Source organism: Oscarella lobularis, chromosome 10 (assembly GCF_947507565.1).
Source record: "Oscarella lobularis chromosome 10, ooOscLobu1.1, whole genome shotgun sequence".
In the NCBI taxonomy this organism is placed as follows: Eukaryota; Metazoa; Porifera; class Homoscleromorpha; order Homosclerophorida; family Oscarellidae; genus Oscarella; species Oscarella lobularis.
In genome coordinates, this window is record NC_089184.1 from 2850064 (window position 1) to 2866203 (window position 16140).

Here is a 16140-nt window from a genome sequence, read left to right on the forward strand (position 1 = left end):
CCGCATCCTTACAGCAAGAAGGGCGGATGTCCTTCTTGCTGACATGTAGATACATCCCACCCCATGTCACCGGACTCTTTCTTTCCAACAGGTACTTCGTTTGTCTTCTCTTTCTTCAGTTCGCTCTCCGTGGTGATAATCACGCGTGGGTGCGAAACTTGCTGATACGTCTTCCTTTTCTTCTCACAGATGCGTCAGCCGATGCTAAAGTTAGCCGTTAGTGGTTCTGACCAAAACCGAAAGTCCTTACGAGGTTTCAGCGGATTTCGCGATCGTGATGTTGGAACCGGGCGTTCGAGTCCTTTTGCATCTGCGCACGCTCGATCGTTCGCCTGTCGGGTTCTAGCTCGCTCGTTGCCAAATTAAGGCACGCCGACGAAGCCAATGGTATTGACTGCGAACGAAATTAACGCAGTCAAATGATGCGTCAGACAGGAGTAAAGTTCGCCTTGTCGGCAGGTTGTCATCGACGATCAGGTCGTCTGTCTCGTTCGGTTCCGGTTGGGGTGACGTCGGTTTCTCACGTGTCAGGTGCACCGGTCACGAGACATCAATATTTGATTGTCTCGTCAAGTCATAAACAATAATAATTGCATTCACGCCTACGACGTCGGCGTACAATGTTCGGCGAGCGGGAATCACATAGGGACGTCATGGGGTAGACTGTCGTTTGGATGCTGGAGTGCTCGAACTCGTCATAATTGAGAAGGCCGATCGAATTCGGTGTATTGGGCGCTATAACGGTCCAAAGGAGAGCTTTCCTGTCGCTTACAGATGTCATTGACGGACTTATGGCACGACTGCGCACCCGCTGGCGCAGCCGTGGATTGTCCGCTGGGGGACGCAGCCCATTCCGGGCAGCGGCCCCGTTCCGTCGACGCGCTCTGTGTTACTAGTTAAACTAAAGCTTTATTGACGTCTGCTTAGCTACTCTCCCTGGTCACCAGTTTGGCCAGAACCGGAGCCCCTCCTCTAATAATCGCTATTAATCTCCTGACGTCACTACCCCTTACGTAACTTAAACACATACGACACTCCACAGACAGCCCGTATATAGAATCGTCACACTTATACCGTATAGCGCAAAATATTCGCGGGAGAAAACTTTCGCGAATTTGCCTAGAAATGAACTTCGCGAAGAAAACTTTCGCGATCGTCAGGGCCCTACTTATGACGTGTGTGAAAATCTAAAATTTCGCGGGAGAAAACTTTCGCGAAGGGAAAAAAATCGCGAAATTCGCGAAAGTTTTCTCCCGCGAATATTTTGCGCTATACGGTATGCCGCCACTCCATCGAACGATGGACATGTAGGGAACTTTGGACTCCTTGCTTTCCCGGACAAGGCGTGACTTCTCCGTTCGACCACGGATGCTATCCGTTGTTCGACCTGCGAAGTTCTACACGATATTCTACGTCGTTGCGACGCTCGCACTCTCGGCAATCGACTGTGGTGCGCAACGGCCAATAGCGTGAGAACAAACGCTTCGATCGAGGCCCTTTGCCACGCACGTAAGCTAGCGTAGGCTAGACCTACGCAAGCCATTAGGGTTAGGGTCATTAGCTGTCTAATGCGAGAGGCTAACGATGAGTCAGCATCTCGTGATCCACTAATTTCTGTAGAGTGAGTAACACAATTGAACGATATCGCAACCGTAAGAGCAATGCATCGATCGAACTTCCAAGTTCTTCAGGTAGCTAGCTGCTTCCAGGCTCGGCTGCAGCATCATATAGCCAATCTATCGCAAAATGAGAGCATCTGAGTCGCCCAAATTACGCTAAACTGAAAGTAAATAATTAAGAGACCTTCGGTCGACTCGGGATTTTTCTCTCTCTTTTAAACGTCCTAAAGCCTCTTTGAAACGCAATAGGACTGTGTTGGTGGCAGTTTCTGCGTTTCGAACACGTCGCAAAGACAACCCGTTGCATTGGCGTGTTCTCTCTTGCGACTACGACACTGTAACAATATGGAACATGATTTAATTTTTGTTCTCGTTCTTTCATTCACGTTAGCTCGTCTAGCAGCTTCTCGAGCAACATTGGCGTTTGTACAAGACCGCTATCGCGCACGTCTAATCGAATCGGTCGTAATATGTTTACCTTCGCAAAAGTTGGCGTATGGTTCGCTTGCAGAGAAGCGATCTCGGCAAGCCAATGATTCAGTTTCAGTCGTAGCTACATGTGTCTAATATCGGCGAATAACCTAATTTTCGATATATAAAGTCTTAGCTAGGAGTCCTGCCGTACATTTAAGAGCTCACAAGTAACACATTCATCACTAGAGGCCTGGCTCTAGCAAAACGACGGTTGCTAAAAAGAACACACAAGCGCTAATTGCGACACCATATACTGAGACATAACAGTACAGAAAGAAACATACAAGAAAGATCGAACTTATAAACGTTTGAGTCTTCACGCTTTTTGATTTCACGTATCTTACGTAGCCATGTACAAGCAGAAGTGAAGCCTGTGATTCCACTGATCGGCGTCATCGTAAGGAGAGGCACCACTTTGAGAGTCCAAGTTACCATTGTCTTCATCGTTCCAATGAAGAGTGTGAGGAAAGGGCCCTTTCATGCCGTACACTTCCTGGCAAAGAGATCCTGCCTTTAGCAAGACGAAATCTTTGTCAATAGGAAGATAGATAGGATTATAAGGATATCCATCTCGCCTGCAGCAGAAGTATATCCTTGTGTTGTAGTTGTACTTTCCATCAGGAAGAGCTCCCCCTACGTAGTTCGAATTGTCGCTGTTCTCATCATCCCAGAAAATAGAACCACTTTCGAATCCAGGTGGGCATGACAGTTTTTTCAAAATGCAATAATCTCCGGCAGGCCATTCAGTCGTTTCGGAACCGTTTTCGATGTCGTCTATTTCATGCATGCAAAACCTCAATTGAATATTGTCAACCTGGTCAACCAAACTGTTTATTCGGAAAATATTATTTGCTGGCACATAGCTTGGAGATGCGCGCGGGTCGTTAGTGTCAAAGTAACGGTATCCAAATGCCCAGTCTTTACCTGGACACTCTTTACCTGGAAACTGAACGAGGCCGTACGTGCCACGAGGCCAGCCAAGACGGACGGCATAAGAAGTCGAGTCAACATTTGGCTTAACGGCACTTCTGTAAGACGCGTGTTCTTTGAGAGCTGTTTGAATATTTCCAAGACGGTTTAAAACTTCTTCATCCTTCGTATAACTGCAAGATATAAATTTGTCAATAGCTGTAAGTTTGATCGAAATTGGCTCAGAAAACTGCACTTCCGCATCGGCTTCTTCCCAGTCTTCCGTGGCTTCGTTCCAATAGATAGTGCTGCCTTTGGAACTAGTTCTTTTCGTCGCTTTGCTAATCATATCAGAAGAGGACGTCTCGGCCAACGTACCAACGTCGACGCTTACTGCGCCAGTGATTCCAGAATAGCTGAGAGACGCTTGTACGCCGACGTCGAGTTGTGTCATAGCGTACTTGGCGACGTCCGAGAAGGACGACTGGTACTCTTCGATATAAGTGCTACCAACCGTCGCCTCTGTGATGACGTGAGTTCCCCACTCCTTAAGAAATGTCCCGTACGCATCTCGGTTGTATGTTGCGGGAAGAGACTTGACTCGGTTGACAAACATATTCGTCAGGGAATATTCCGAACTGTTCTCTGCCATTTCAAGTTTATACCTTGCTGCGCCTCGAATACACGAGCGCACGGTTTCGTAGTAAATTCGCTTCTGCTGTTGAAAGCCGCTCTTCTTTTCTTGAAAACTAGAACTCAACGTAAAAGCATAGTCCACTAAGCCGAACGAGCCCTCCGCCGAAACACTGACGTCTACTTCCAAATTCTTCTGATAGCTTGATTCTCCCAAATCGATTTTGCTTGCTTTGGCGAGGGTGCACGCAGTCCGCTCGAAGTATTCGATTTGGTCAGCTATGTGGTACCTACCGTCGTCAGACAGGTGATTACATGTGTAGGTTTTAGCAAGAATAACGTGCGAGCTTTTGATTCCAGGGTCGGTAGCAGTCTCTCTTATTCGGTCTCCGCGCGGATTTCCGTCAAGGATATTGTAGCCGGCGCCCAGATAACGAGTCGCCGCTGTACGCGGTGGAAATCCGTCTGCGCAAGCATTCTGAAGAGCGCACGGCTTCTTGGACGAGCTGCATGAACTGCTTGCTAAAGAGATCGCGATAGAACACGCAAGTACAGCAAGTTGCATCTCTGGCTAATGACCGGCTCCGAGGCGACGAGGCGAAGGACTGACTGCTTTCCGGCGAAAGCGGTGGCTTTTAATACTTGCTTGGGCGTGCAGCGGATGCGTGCAATTATGCAATTAAAGAGCCACCTGGAGAAGCAATACAGATCGGTGTACAGAATGAGACTTCCCATTTTTTTGACAACTTGCTGCACTATTTGCTACAAGAGGATTGCGATATACGAAAATAGGCCTATACCTCGGTAAAACGTCCTACTCTGAGGCTAATACATGGTGCGAAGGAGTGATTGCTTGGGGGCATCATGGGTGGCTTCATATTGTTTTTCTCTGACAGCTGACGCACGCAAGGACACCTTCTTGCGCCAAGAACATTGATTGCTCTGACAGCTGACGCACGACAGCTGACGCACGACAGCTGACGCACGACAGCTGACGCACGACAGCTGACGCACGACACATTTTTGAGCCAAAATACCCCAATAAAATCCGCCCTCCATTAGAAGCCGCCCTCGATTAGAAGCCGCAAAAATTTCCTTTTATCGTAAAGGAGAAGCCGCGCGCGAACTTGAAAATGTGTTTCACTGCTTTTTTGCATAAGGCAAAGCCACTCAGATACCATTGCAAACGATTTTACGAGAAATATAACCCTAGCGCTCGAACAGAGACCGCACTTTTTCTGCAGCTACTATTGACTTGGGCCACGGCTGTTATTGGGGACTTTACGGTAGGATATGCAAAGCGCGCCGAAAGTAACTCCTCTGAGAATCCTGCAGCTAATTAGTGTTGATTGCTGCAACAGCTGTGTTGCTTTCCTGTACACTATTGAATAACGGTGATGTGTTTGATCGTGCATCTGTTCCTTCAGTGCAACTGGCAGTTCATGCTGATAAGACAAGGATCATGCATTGACTCACATTTGTCGTCTTTGTAGAAAATGTTGGGTTAGCCATCTCTCCTTCTGGAGCAGAAAGGATTTTCTCAGCAGACAGCAAGAACGTAATACAATGTTTTCACTCATTCACTTATGTAATCTATCAGTGGCACCACAGCTGGCTCATGTATCCTAATACAAGCTCAAGCCATCTGTTCAGTTTGCCACCACATGCAGCACCTTAGCTTTTAGGCTTTTAGCAGTCGCAATGTTAAAACTTATCTCCAACGGTTTGATAGCTCCTTGCATCTGAACAGAACGGCAGATGTTTTTTATGTAGCACCAGCTGCACAAACCGCACGCTAATTGAATTAATGACCTCAATCATTGCAGCCCTTCAGAGTGTCTACATAAAGCCGTGGTCTTGCACTTGCAGTCAGTACAAGCGCTACTCTCGTGATTGACAAGCCACTCATGTTCGCTGCTTTCTATCTTCTCATTGTTTTAGCTCCAACTCTATACGCTGAGACCTGCACGTCGAACAATGATGTCAGTCAGTCCTGCTCACCTGACACCGCCGCATCTTGCACAGAACGACCGCCGGTCGCACCATCAACCCAGTTTCTTGGCGTTGGCTATAACCTTCTCACCGGAAACCCAGACGATACCAGTCGCGGTGTTGACCCAGGAATAAAGGTCAATCGGCGCATCATGAAGCTGACAACCAACTGCAGTAAGACGACCAGCGACGGCAAGTACCTTCTACCGGATCAAGCGTACTTTTCGCGCCGGCTGTCGTGCAATGTGCAGGAGTTGACAGAGGTTACTCAAAACGCAGCACAACTTCGCGATCAATTGAGAGTGAATGTCGGCGTCGAAGCGTCAGGGTCGTACGGTCTGTTTGACTTTGCCTTCACGGCTAACAACAATTTTCAGAAAGAAGAAAAAAAGTTCGAAAAGAAAGGCAGGTTTGTTTTCTCTAAGACTAGGACTTGTGAACGCGGAACGGCTCGATATCTGCTCGGGAATCGTCAGCAGTCAGATATCGGTCTCTCAGAAGAGTTCGAAGCTTCTATTCGGTCGCTTCCAGCAAAGTACGCAGATAGCAGAGCGACATATTGCTCGTTTCTAGAAAATTGGGGAACTCATTTTATTCGAGAAATCGATTCGGGAAGCAAGTACACCGAAAGCTACGAGTCTACCACGTCCGAATCAGCTAAGTACGCTATGCAAAACAACGCAGCGGGAGTTTCTTTTTCAGGAGGCGCACTTGGCCAAACTTTGTCTGCGTCGGTTCAAGTGAGGACGCTGGCTGAGGACGAAAAATACTTGATGTCTTTGTTATCAACTAAGAAAGTCATTAACAAAGGCAGTAGTATATACTGGAACGGACAGACGTATGTCGTACCTCCGGGCAGTGAGAACGTCGAGCCACTTAAGTTAAAGCTCTCGTCAATTGCGTCGGTTTTAAACTGTGATTTCACAACAGATGAAGAAGTTATTAGCCGAAAAAAAGAAATTGAGACTGCTTTAAGAAACTACGGCACTTCTTGCGGGCTTTCAGTATCTCTTCCGCAAAATGCACTCCACGCCACGCAATTCAAATATTGGCCTAAAGATACGTACGGCTTGATTAAGCCTAGCGGTGTCGATTGCGAGAAATACTCCTCTATACCCGGTACTAACGAGTGGCTCGAAGGTACACGTTTTCAAGACACAGAATCGAGCAGCAGATTTAGCAATTCTCCGCTAAAGGTCGATGCAGTATTAGATCATTACAATAACGTTCGTTGGAAGTTTTGCATAAGGGTCACGAATAACGTGAGAAATAGTTTGGTTGACTTATCTCAGCATTTTCCGTGGCCTACAGGCAGCTACTGCATACTTAAAAAAATCAATTGCCCAACAGGCTTCAAGAACAAAGAGATATTCTGGGACGACGAAGATACAAGTCACAATTGGTTCCAAGGTACTCTTCCTGATGGCACCTACAATTATGATACAAGAATGGAGTTCTGCTGTCGAAATGACGGCCTCACATCTACCCCAATGTACCTTCCAACAGAAACTCCTTTTATTCTTATGCCAACAAGCCCAGCTTGCCAGCAGGTGGTAGGAATGACCGTAGAACAAGAGTGGATAGTATGGGACGACGAAAATACGGATAACGACGACTATAACTCTCCTACCCAGCCAAGGCCTTACGACAGCTGGCCTACAAGGTACGAGCACCAGCTCCACTTTTGCTACTACGAAGCAAAGTAGGTCGCGGAGTTAAAAAAGGAGACATTTGAATTACTTCTGCTGCATGTCAATGCCTAAACGTTTATTGTAACTGATGTCAAGTTCTGTGATGTTGCCTTTAATGTTTTGTCTTTCGATTGATCTATGTAAGAGTTTTGTCTGTAATCATGCAAAGTAGCTAAGAGGCGCAAGTGTTCTTTGATTGATCATGGTAGAGTGTGGTTCTTCACTAAAACGGAAGGACCACTATACGTCAATAGTTTCGACCTTAATTCGTTGTCAGTGTTGCCGCGTAAAATTTTATTTTAGCGTAATGTTTTAGGCAAAATAACTAAAAGAAAGATGGCGAATATCTTTAAAAAAGCGTTTCAGTGCGCCAGTTCTTTTCTAAGAGTTCTACAAGCGAGCGATCTTTTCTCTGCTGTGAGAAAAATTAAATCTTATCTTTGTTGTTCAACGGAGGAAGGAGCGATGAAATTGTTCGATCATTCCTTCTTACCTATATTCCCGTCGTCAGATTATAGCAATAGAAGCAGAATTTTGAGTAGGTAGAGAAGACTCACTGGGACACCGTAAAGGCTACTCTCGACGATATACTTGTACCGTGAGCAGAAGAGAAAGAAGCGCGTTTAAATTCTGCACTTCAGTCATCAATTCATTGACTTTTTTCAAAGAACGGCAGCGTAGCAGTGCACTGCCCCTACCAATGGCATTTTAGTGAGTCTATAAGGGTCGTTTGCGTGGACCACATCCTTACAGCACGAGGGGCGGATGTCCTACTTGCTGACCAGTATCCCACCCCATTCATGTCACCAAGCCCTTTTCTTCCAACAGGTACGTCTGTTCTCTTCTTTTTCTTCAGTTCGCTCTCCGTGGTGATAACCAGTTGTAATCGCGAGCGGGATTCACATAGGGACGTCATGGGTTGGACTGTCGTTTAGAAGCGGTAGTGCCGGCGTGCTCAAACACGTTGTAATTGAGAAGGCCGGATTCGAAGTAATGGGCGCTCTGAAGGTCCAAAGGAGAGCTTTTCGGTCGCTGACAGATGTCATCGTCGAAAGCTGTTTGTCTTCTGCAGTTCATCTGCTGTCGGGTACTGAGAATACAATGCAATTGCAAGGACGTCTGGTCCTTATGATCCTATTGTTTTGGACTACATATGCGCTACACTGTTATATACAACACAGAAGTCATGCAAAAGTTAAGTTAATAAAAGGCTGGAAAAGGTGGTTTCCTCTCAGGAAAATTGGTGTAGTTTGCCTGAATGATTGACATTTCTTTGCAATACGCTCCGATCCTTAACTAACCTAATTAATTAATGTGTAACCATCTATGACGTAACCGTACTGCTGAGGATGAATGAACGAGGAGAGGACGTCGATCAGGAGCAGATCAAGCAGATACGGGAGGGTTGGATTGAGAGAATGGAACGATAGGGAACTTTAGACTCCCTGCTTTCCCGGATCGACAAGACATGACTTCTCCATTCGATCTCCCCGAAGTTCTACACGATATTATACGTCGTTGCGACGCTCGCACTCTCTCCTCGGCGTACTGTGTCAATCGGCTGTGGTGCGCAACGGCCAATCGCGTGAGAAACAACGCTTCGAGGCCCTTTGCCACGCACGTAAACTTAGGCTCGACTACGTCGAGTGTCTGCGCGACATCGTCGTGTTCGTCGAGTCCCCTCAACGTTGTCCCGCCGCTGTAATCGTTTTCGTGACGCACAGCGCGTCGATATTCGATCGAGAGGACACTGAACCGGAAGTGACGTCACTTTGCCACAAAGTCCCGTCGAACTGCATATTAGGCGTCATCGGCGAAACGGGTCGCGTTTTCATTCCTACCGATCGACAACCGTTCGTCATGACAACGCTCGTCATTCCGCGATGTCGCCTTCAACTTTTCGGCGTAAATGGCTGCAAAAAACCAGACGATTTCACTGAAAATGCAATTCGAAGCATATTCACAAATGACGACTATCGCTGCAGGCTATGGTGACCTAGATTTCCCTTAAATAATTATTTGTCGCAAATAATGCGAAAACCCTATCCTTACCGCCCACCTCTACTTAGACGAGAAAATCCGTCACGCCAACTAGATAAATAAGAGCCCATTTCGAGACGATCGTTCGAGAAATGCGCCCTGGAAAGGATCTCCGGCACATCATCGACATGACCAATCCTACCTAACTCACTGAACGAATTAACAACGCGTTGGTGTAATAGAGTCATTCAGGTGTTTTCGGACAGCCTGAATATCGGACAAGCGTACTGAGCCCCTGGTGCAACGAACCCCAACCCCCTTTACCTGCGTTGCAACCTTGCTTGTTGAGAAACAACCACACAAAATTGCAGAGCCATTCGTTACACGCATGCTACAGGAGGCGTCATTTTGTATTCCCGGACATTGACATACGAAGTCGGACAGCATCAGATAAAGCGGACAGGCCTTCTAGCGGCTATTCCTTTGCACCATTACAGCACTTATTATATAACGTTCGAAAGCGCTTTCCTTGCTCTTTCACGTGGTGCAAACGGTTTTGCTAAAAATGCAATTGCCTTTGAATTACGAATTTTTGAAAAACGTCAGTTTTTCGCCTATTTTTTAAACTTTTTCTAAGGTCGTAACTCAAAGTTTGCACCATGAAACAATTCCATTTCTTAGTTTAAACATTGAAAATAGTGATTTTTTAATTTTACGTGACTACTAGCTCTTAGTTGGACGTTTTGAACGGGATCGATTATCTTAGAAAAGCTTTCCAGCCAATACTTCTTGCCTATTTAACATCTTTTAAAGCCTGTTTCGACAGAATCGAGCTGACTACTAGCTTTCGTGGCCGCTTGCTTCGTGCTGCGCTAAACCGTTTTATCGTTGAAAGTCAGAACCACATTCGAAATGAAAGAATCTAGTTTCACGAAAGCAGCGTCGTTATCTTCTCCGTCTATTCGACAATTTTTTTCCAGTTGTTGCTTTCCCCACTCGATCGCCGAAAAAACAGCCAAAGCCCACGCCATTTCCATAAAAGCACGCGGCAAGCTGCGACTGTCAGCTCGATTCTGTCGAAACAGGCTTTTAAAGATGTTAAATAGGCAAGAAGTATTGGCTGGAAAGCTTTTCTAAGATAATCGAACCCTTCAAAAGAGTAGTCACGCTAAATTAAAAAAATAACTTTTTTCTATGTCTAAACTAAGCAATGGCATTGTATCATGGTGCAAACTTTGTGTTACGACCTTAGAAAAGTTTCAAAAATTGGCGAAAAACTGCCTTTTTTAAAAATTCGTAATTCAAAGGCAATTGCTTTTTTAGCAAAATTGTTTGCACCACGGGTGGGGGCCTCTCCATGAAAAACTGACCCAGAGGGTCACTCGTTTAGGGAGGTCTGAATTTTTATGACAAACCGTTTTCCTTTAATCACTTCAACTTCACGGCTGTCATGCATGTGTGGTCACGGGACAGCAGGTGTCACTTGCGGGCGAGTTCCTGGACAGCAAGTATCACGTGCGGGCGAGTCCCCTGGTCCCTAGGTGTGGCCGCGTTTTCCGCGCATTTCCAAATCACAGGTAGGCTTCTTTGCGATATTGTGTGGCTTTTCTTCACTTTCACCAAATGTATGCTGTGCAGTTCAAACTAAAAGGCTCTTTGACCTGCCAATACCGTATTTACTCTAATAGACCCATTCGATCCTCTAACGAAGCAACACTCTAAACAACTTTGCTACGGACCATCGCTCAAGCACGTAAGAACGTGAGTTAACATTGGTTTTGAAACAAAATACTGAAAAAATTGACGCTGCTGCTTTTCATAGAGTAAATACGTACAATCGACACCAAATTAGACGGTCTCAGTATTGCGCACGCTAAGGCCTCTTTGATGCCATAGAATATTTTGGTGCGATTTTTTAGAGTTCCTCGCGCGGTTTTTGGACAGCTTGCAAGCGATGAAGCAGAAGGTCGTGGTCATACTAATCATTTTTACCTTGGGATACTCCCTCGTAAGCAACTAATTTGTCTTCTAACATATATAATCTAATCTTGCATTGTAGGGCTTAGCTCTATTGATGTTGTTTTCTGTGAGCAAAGCCAATGACTTTGCAGGTGAAGACTGCCTTTTCAACGAAGAATGGATTTGCAATTTTCGTACCATTCTTAGTTGGTCATCAATTGTTTTACTTGTTATAACTGCCATCATACTGGGTATAAAGTATAGAGATGGCAGCCTACTCAGCGAATTTGGCAGGGAATCGTTGATTTTTATCTTTCTTGGGTCAATAACAGTGTTAATGTGGCTAGTATTGGCCGCTGGAATTTTGAAAGACTGGACATTCCAAGATATTAACTTTCGATTTGGCGATGACCCAATTTTTGATTTTGGCGAGATGTATCGAAATGTCATCGCAGCTTTAGTTTCCGCAGTGGGTTCTCTGCTGCTATGGGTGAGCGACAACTGCACATCTCAGCTATTCAGCCTCAACTCAGTTTTTAGATTCTTCTCATACTTCTCCACGTAGCAAGTGTGATTCCTTGTAACGCGAAGGCAATTCCGAAACTGATTCTGCATTCTTTTGCAATGGTAAGTTTGTTTTGCAGCCACGCGGTACTGCCTTATTAGACTTGAAATTCTCTTTTTCTTCCTTTTCTTAGGTCTCAGGATTAATAGTGACCATTCTCACAATTTCAAAGGGATACACCCACACTGATATACTTAACAATTCAACCAACGTTACGTGCGGTTTTGCTTCGAATTTCGTTTGCCGTTTTGTCATTGGAAGCGGTTTTGCGGCTGCGGTTGTCTACGAGATTCTAATTCCTACATCATTCCTTGTCACGGCGTACCTCCAGGGGATACAGATGTTTTCACTTCTTGTGGACTTGCCCATGGCAGCTTTTTTTCTTGCATTTGGGATTCTTCTCATTTTTGATTCTGAAGGTTTTGTCCACGACGAAGGAAGTTCTAAAACTGCCGCCTGTGCCATTGCTTTTCTAGGATTCATTTCGTTGGTACGGAACTTATACAGTTTACTGAAGCAGATTAGGCAGTCACCATGTTATTATTCCTAGAGTATCTCGTGTGCTGTAGACGTCATAAAATGTAAGTACATGCACTTGACTTCAAAACGATTAGACAATTGTCATATAATCTCCTGTGCAGACTGCAGAAAGAGCTGCTCCGGGATGCACCGCAAGGTTTGTAGTGGTGGGTGCTCCTGTTGCCGGAACGAAGAGAACAAAGCATTGATAAATGATGACGATGACACTGAGAGAACATATCCTTCCCAAAAAATTTACCGCGGTTCAGAATACGTTCCGGTGAATCCAGAAAGCTCTGAGTACGAAGATATAGCAAAAAAAAATGCCTTATCAGGTCATCAAGATGGAAAAAATCATATGCACTAAAGTGCGTACTAGATTTGACGACGAAAGGAAAAGACTTCGGTCGAGAAGACGAGCAGAACTGCAAAGAGGAATAGCCAAAGAGTGTCTCCAGCTTTCCCTCGGAACAACGGCTCAGGCTGCTAAGTCTATAGTTGAGCAAGGCTTCATGAAGAGAAAACCGTTCTCTTCACGGAAAAGGAGTGTACTTTGCTGTCAATTCTGACATAGCTTTGAGCTACTCTCACCCCCCTGATCCACACACAGGATACAAAACGTTGCTTTTCTGTGATGTTCTGATAGGAATGTTTACCAAAGGTGTCAAGGACAGCGTTATGCCTCCTCCTATTCCAGGCTATCCTCGTCTCCCCAACTCCGACGACTACTTGTATGATTCTACTGTGGACGCTATTAGCAATCCAAAGATATACGTTAGCTGCTACAAAGGAAACCTCTACGCGTTTCCAACATATATAATTACTGTACGCAAGGTTAACTTGTAAATGGCATGCCTGTGGAAGTTCCTGTGCACGTGTTCTACATGACCCGTATGTTTCGTTTAGTATGAAAATTGTCTTTGCTCTTTTCTCTCGTGTTTTCGGTGAACGCTTCGGCCCTCTTGAGACAAGAATGCAAGTTCAGCGTCAGCCTGACTGATGACGACACGTATCGGCTTCGCTGGACGGTCGATAACGGAGATGGCGTCGTAAAACGTCGGGATCTAAGCGAAAACGACGGGATGGAACGGCTTCGGATTGTAGCCAGACAGAAAGATGTCATACTCGGACATTGTCACAGGTTGGGTCAAAAACGGAAAAGGTTTCTTCAGGTCACGAAGACACGCTCACACATCCCAATGCACACACACCTCGTTATTTATAGGATAGGCATTCATTGGGCCGCTTTCTTCCGCCGCTCGATTCCAAACAGATTGTCGAACTGATGGCGGCAAACGAAGACGAGAGACGACGACGGTGCTCGAGTTCACTCGCAATCTTCGTGCTTGTGAACCGAACGACACGGACGTTCCAGTACACTAGGGCACAGGATGTTACTCTATTTGTTATGCGCATTTTAGTTGCGTAGTCTGACACGGCGCGAGTGATCTACGCCTATCATCTCGCCGACCCGGAATCGTTAAATGGGTTAATGCAACATACCAAATCGGGTTCAAAAACGTCACTTTGCTGACGGGTATCGGTGTTACTCAACCGTTTCCGTGTGACACGCCCTCGTTTAAGCTCATGACAAACAGGGTTTGTTATTTTTAAGGAATTCTACCTCTCATTTAAGTTTTTTCGTTGTGTTTTAGGTAGCCTTGCCGACGTCTGATACGACGTACGGGTGCACGCCGTTTCGATTGCCCGTGCTACCGGAAGGAGGCTGCCTGTTATTGGGGTACTTACATAGTTATTGATTTTTCCTAATTAACATTTATCTCTTTTTCTATTTGAGTTTGATCCCGTTATCGATAACGAGGAGATTTTTAATCATATGATTGTTTGTCGATGCGACAGCGCCGCCGAGTATCGTGATCGGCGAGCAGGGCACATGTCTCACGCTAAACTACAACGTTCAACTTTTCGGGGCGTGGGCAATCGGCGGTCAGGTAGAGACTCTTTTGTTGATAATAGATGAGCACTAATAAGTTTTTAGATAATCCTAATTTTAATGTTATTGAGAAACTACATATAGACATTTTACATATAGACATTATAACAGATAATCATATATATATTAGGCTTGCTTGAGTACGTACTTTCTAGTGGACCAATTGTTACACCAAAAAGAACAAACCATATCTGACCAATACCACTATATGCGAATAGCTGTTTAATTAAGTTTAAATTCAATTAAGGTCTCCATAGCTCCAGTATATCATAGATAGTATCATTAGCAAATGCAATGCTATATTATGACATCGACTCGTTTTGTAGGGACTGATGTTTCTAGACGGGGCTGGCATTCGGTTCAATGGAAACTGAAGCGTTCGATATGCTCTGCTCGAAATGCATTACAATAACGTCGAAGAGCGATCGGGTATTTTATTAAATAATTAAAAAATTATTTCGTTTTGGAACTCGTTCTGTTTTTTTCTTTTAGATTACGTAGACTCGTCTGAATTGAAACTCTTTTATAGAACCACACCGTCTAGGCACGATGCAACGATTCTCAAAGCTGGTCAATACTTTCTATAGCGACAGGGTTTTTTTATCCACCTGGATTGACGAGAGCTATGGTGATGTCCTATTGCTCGCCAAAGTGCACTAAAGTGGCATCTCTTTATAGAGAACAAAATTCCTTATTAGCATCGTCTTATTTCTGCGTTTAGGGCGTTCCTTCATAAGGCTCCAGGGTGATCGCCACTCTCTTGCACTGTTTTTCAACTGTCGCTTAACTAGCCTAGGCCTTGCAAGTTGCAGAACAGCTTCAGTTCCCCAGCTGCGGTGCCTGCGATTTGCGGCATTTGCAGAATATTTTAATTAATTGGTTTCTTCAAAGGTGGTATCCTTTACAACACTGAAGAGCCAGCAACCGCCTTATGGAAACTTTGGAACGGCGATATAGAATCATCAATCGCAATCATCACACGCTTTAGAGGTATAAACAAAACAAACGACTTTGATTATTAATTTAAAAAGGCTTTGGCATCAGTATTTAGATTTGCATGTTGTTGGGACGACTTCAACCTTACGAGATCTTACAGCAGTGTACAAAACGGAGAACCAGGACATGGCACACATCACGCTTTTCTCCATGCTGGGAACAAATCTCTTGGAATCTTTGAGGATGTCGTTTTTCTGAACTGTCATGCGCTCCCAAGACCCTCCGAGGCCAACGAGGTGAAAGAGGCCTTACCTCTATAGCAGGGGCCGATAGAGTTGGCTTCCCCACTATGGCGAGACGCGGTGGGTCACAATGGCGGTCCCCTTGGATAACATGGGTGGCGGACTCACATCCGAGGACGCTTCACTCCCAAGGCCATCTTCGAGGCCAATCGAGGATAAAGAGGCCGCACCCCGTGCTTCGTGGGTCAACCGAGGCTCCGGGCTCAGCTCACCAGGGGGCGTGGGCGAATCGTCCCCCAGCCTAAAGACGCCGGGAGGACTTTGTTGTTATTCTTGCAGGACTTCCGGGTTATTTCCGGGTTTATTTAAACAAAAAAATGTAATGCCGTTTGACTTTTTGTTTTGTCGCGGCCTATCTAACATCGAAGCACGCGCGCGCGTGACTGAATGCTCCCCTCCCTCTCCTCAAACTACACTCCAAAGTTCATGCACTAAGTAAAAAACTAAAAAAATTAAAATTCGGTCAAGAAATAGTTCGTGTTTCGAGAAAATTCGACGCCACTGATAATCTTCCGAACGCTAACGCCGTCAAGCCTCCATAACACACTGCGTCTTCTCAAAAGAAAAGATTGACTGATTTTTTTTTCCTCCTGTAACTGCTGCAGTT

General features: G+C 45.4%; 3 protein-coding genes and 1 long non-coding RNA gene across 6 annotated transcripts; 2 read left to right on the forward strand and 2 right to left on the reverse strand.

The window, feature by feature from the left end:
• Positions 1–2188: 2188 nt before the first annotated feature.
• On the reverse strand, positions 2189–4228 carry LOC136191774 (uncharacterized). Its single transcript, XM_065980196.1, has one exon. The coding sequence runs from the start codon at positions 4198–4200 to the stop codon at positions 2434–2436; it is 1767 nt and encodes a 588-aa protein (XP_065836268.1). The 5' UTR covers positions 4201–4228; the 3' UTR covers positions 2189–2433.
• A 1296-nt stretch (positions 4229–5524) lies between these two features.
• Positions 5525–7498, forward strand: LOC136192028 (uncharacterized). Its single transcript, XM_065980504.1, has one exon. The coding sequence runs from the start codon at positions 5543–5545 to the stop codon at positions 7331–7333; it is 1791 nt and encodes a 596-aa protein (XP_065836576.1). The 5' UTR covers positions 5525–5542; the 3' UTR covers positions 7334–7498.
• A 938-nt stretch (positions 7499–8436) lies between these two features.
• LOC136192029 (uncharacterized) lies at positions 8437–9058 on the reverse strand. Its single transcript, XR_010671092.1, has 2 exons — positions 8868–9058; positions 8437–8816 (listed from the first exon to the last, which is right to left on the reverse strand). It is a non-coding gene; the product is annotated as an uncharacterized lncRNA (long non-coding RNA).
• A 1401-nt stretch (positions 9059–10459) lies between these two features.
• LOC136192534 (uncharacterized) lies at positions 10460–13270 on the forward strand. Of its 3 annotated transcripts, none has more exons than XR_010671156.1 (8): positions 10460–11059; positions 11121–11306; positions 11358–11409; positions 11465–11747; positions 11798–11884; positions 11956–12312; positions 12373–12403; positions 12464–13270. XR_010671156.1 is itself a non-coding variant. In XM_065981179.1 (8 exons), exons 3-8 carry the CDS (start codon positions 11253–11255, stop codon positions 12706–12708), a joined length of 1164 nt encoding a protein of 387 aa, XP_065837251.1. In that variant the 5' UTR covers positions 10460–10875; positions 10937–11059; positions 11121–11252; the 3' UTR covers positions 12709–13270. The 3 variants fall into 3 exon arrangements, 2 of the variants coding, with proteins under 2 accessions (XP_065837251.1, XP_065837250.1); XM_065981179.1 differs by having other exon boundaries at positions 10460–10875; positions 10937–11059; positions 11358–11747; XM_065981178.1 differs by having other exon boundaries at positions 11358–11747.
• Positions 13271–16140: the final 2870 nt, after the last annotated feature.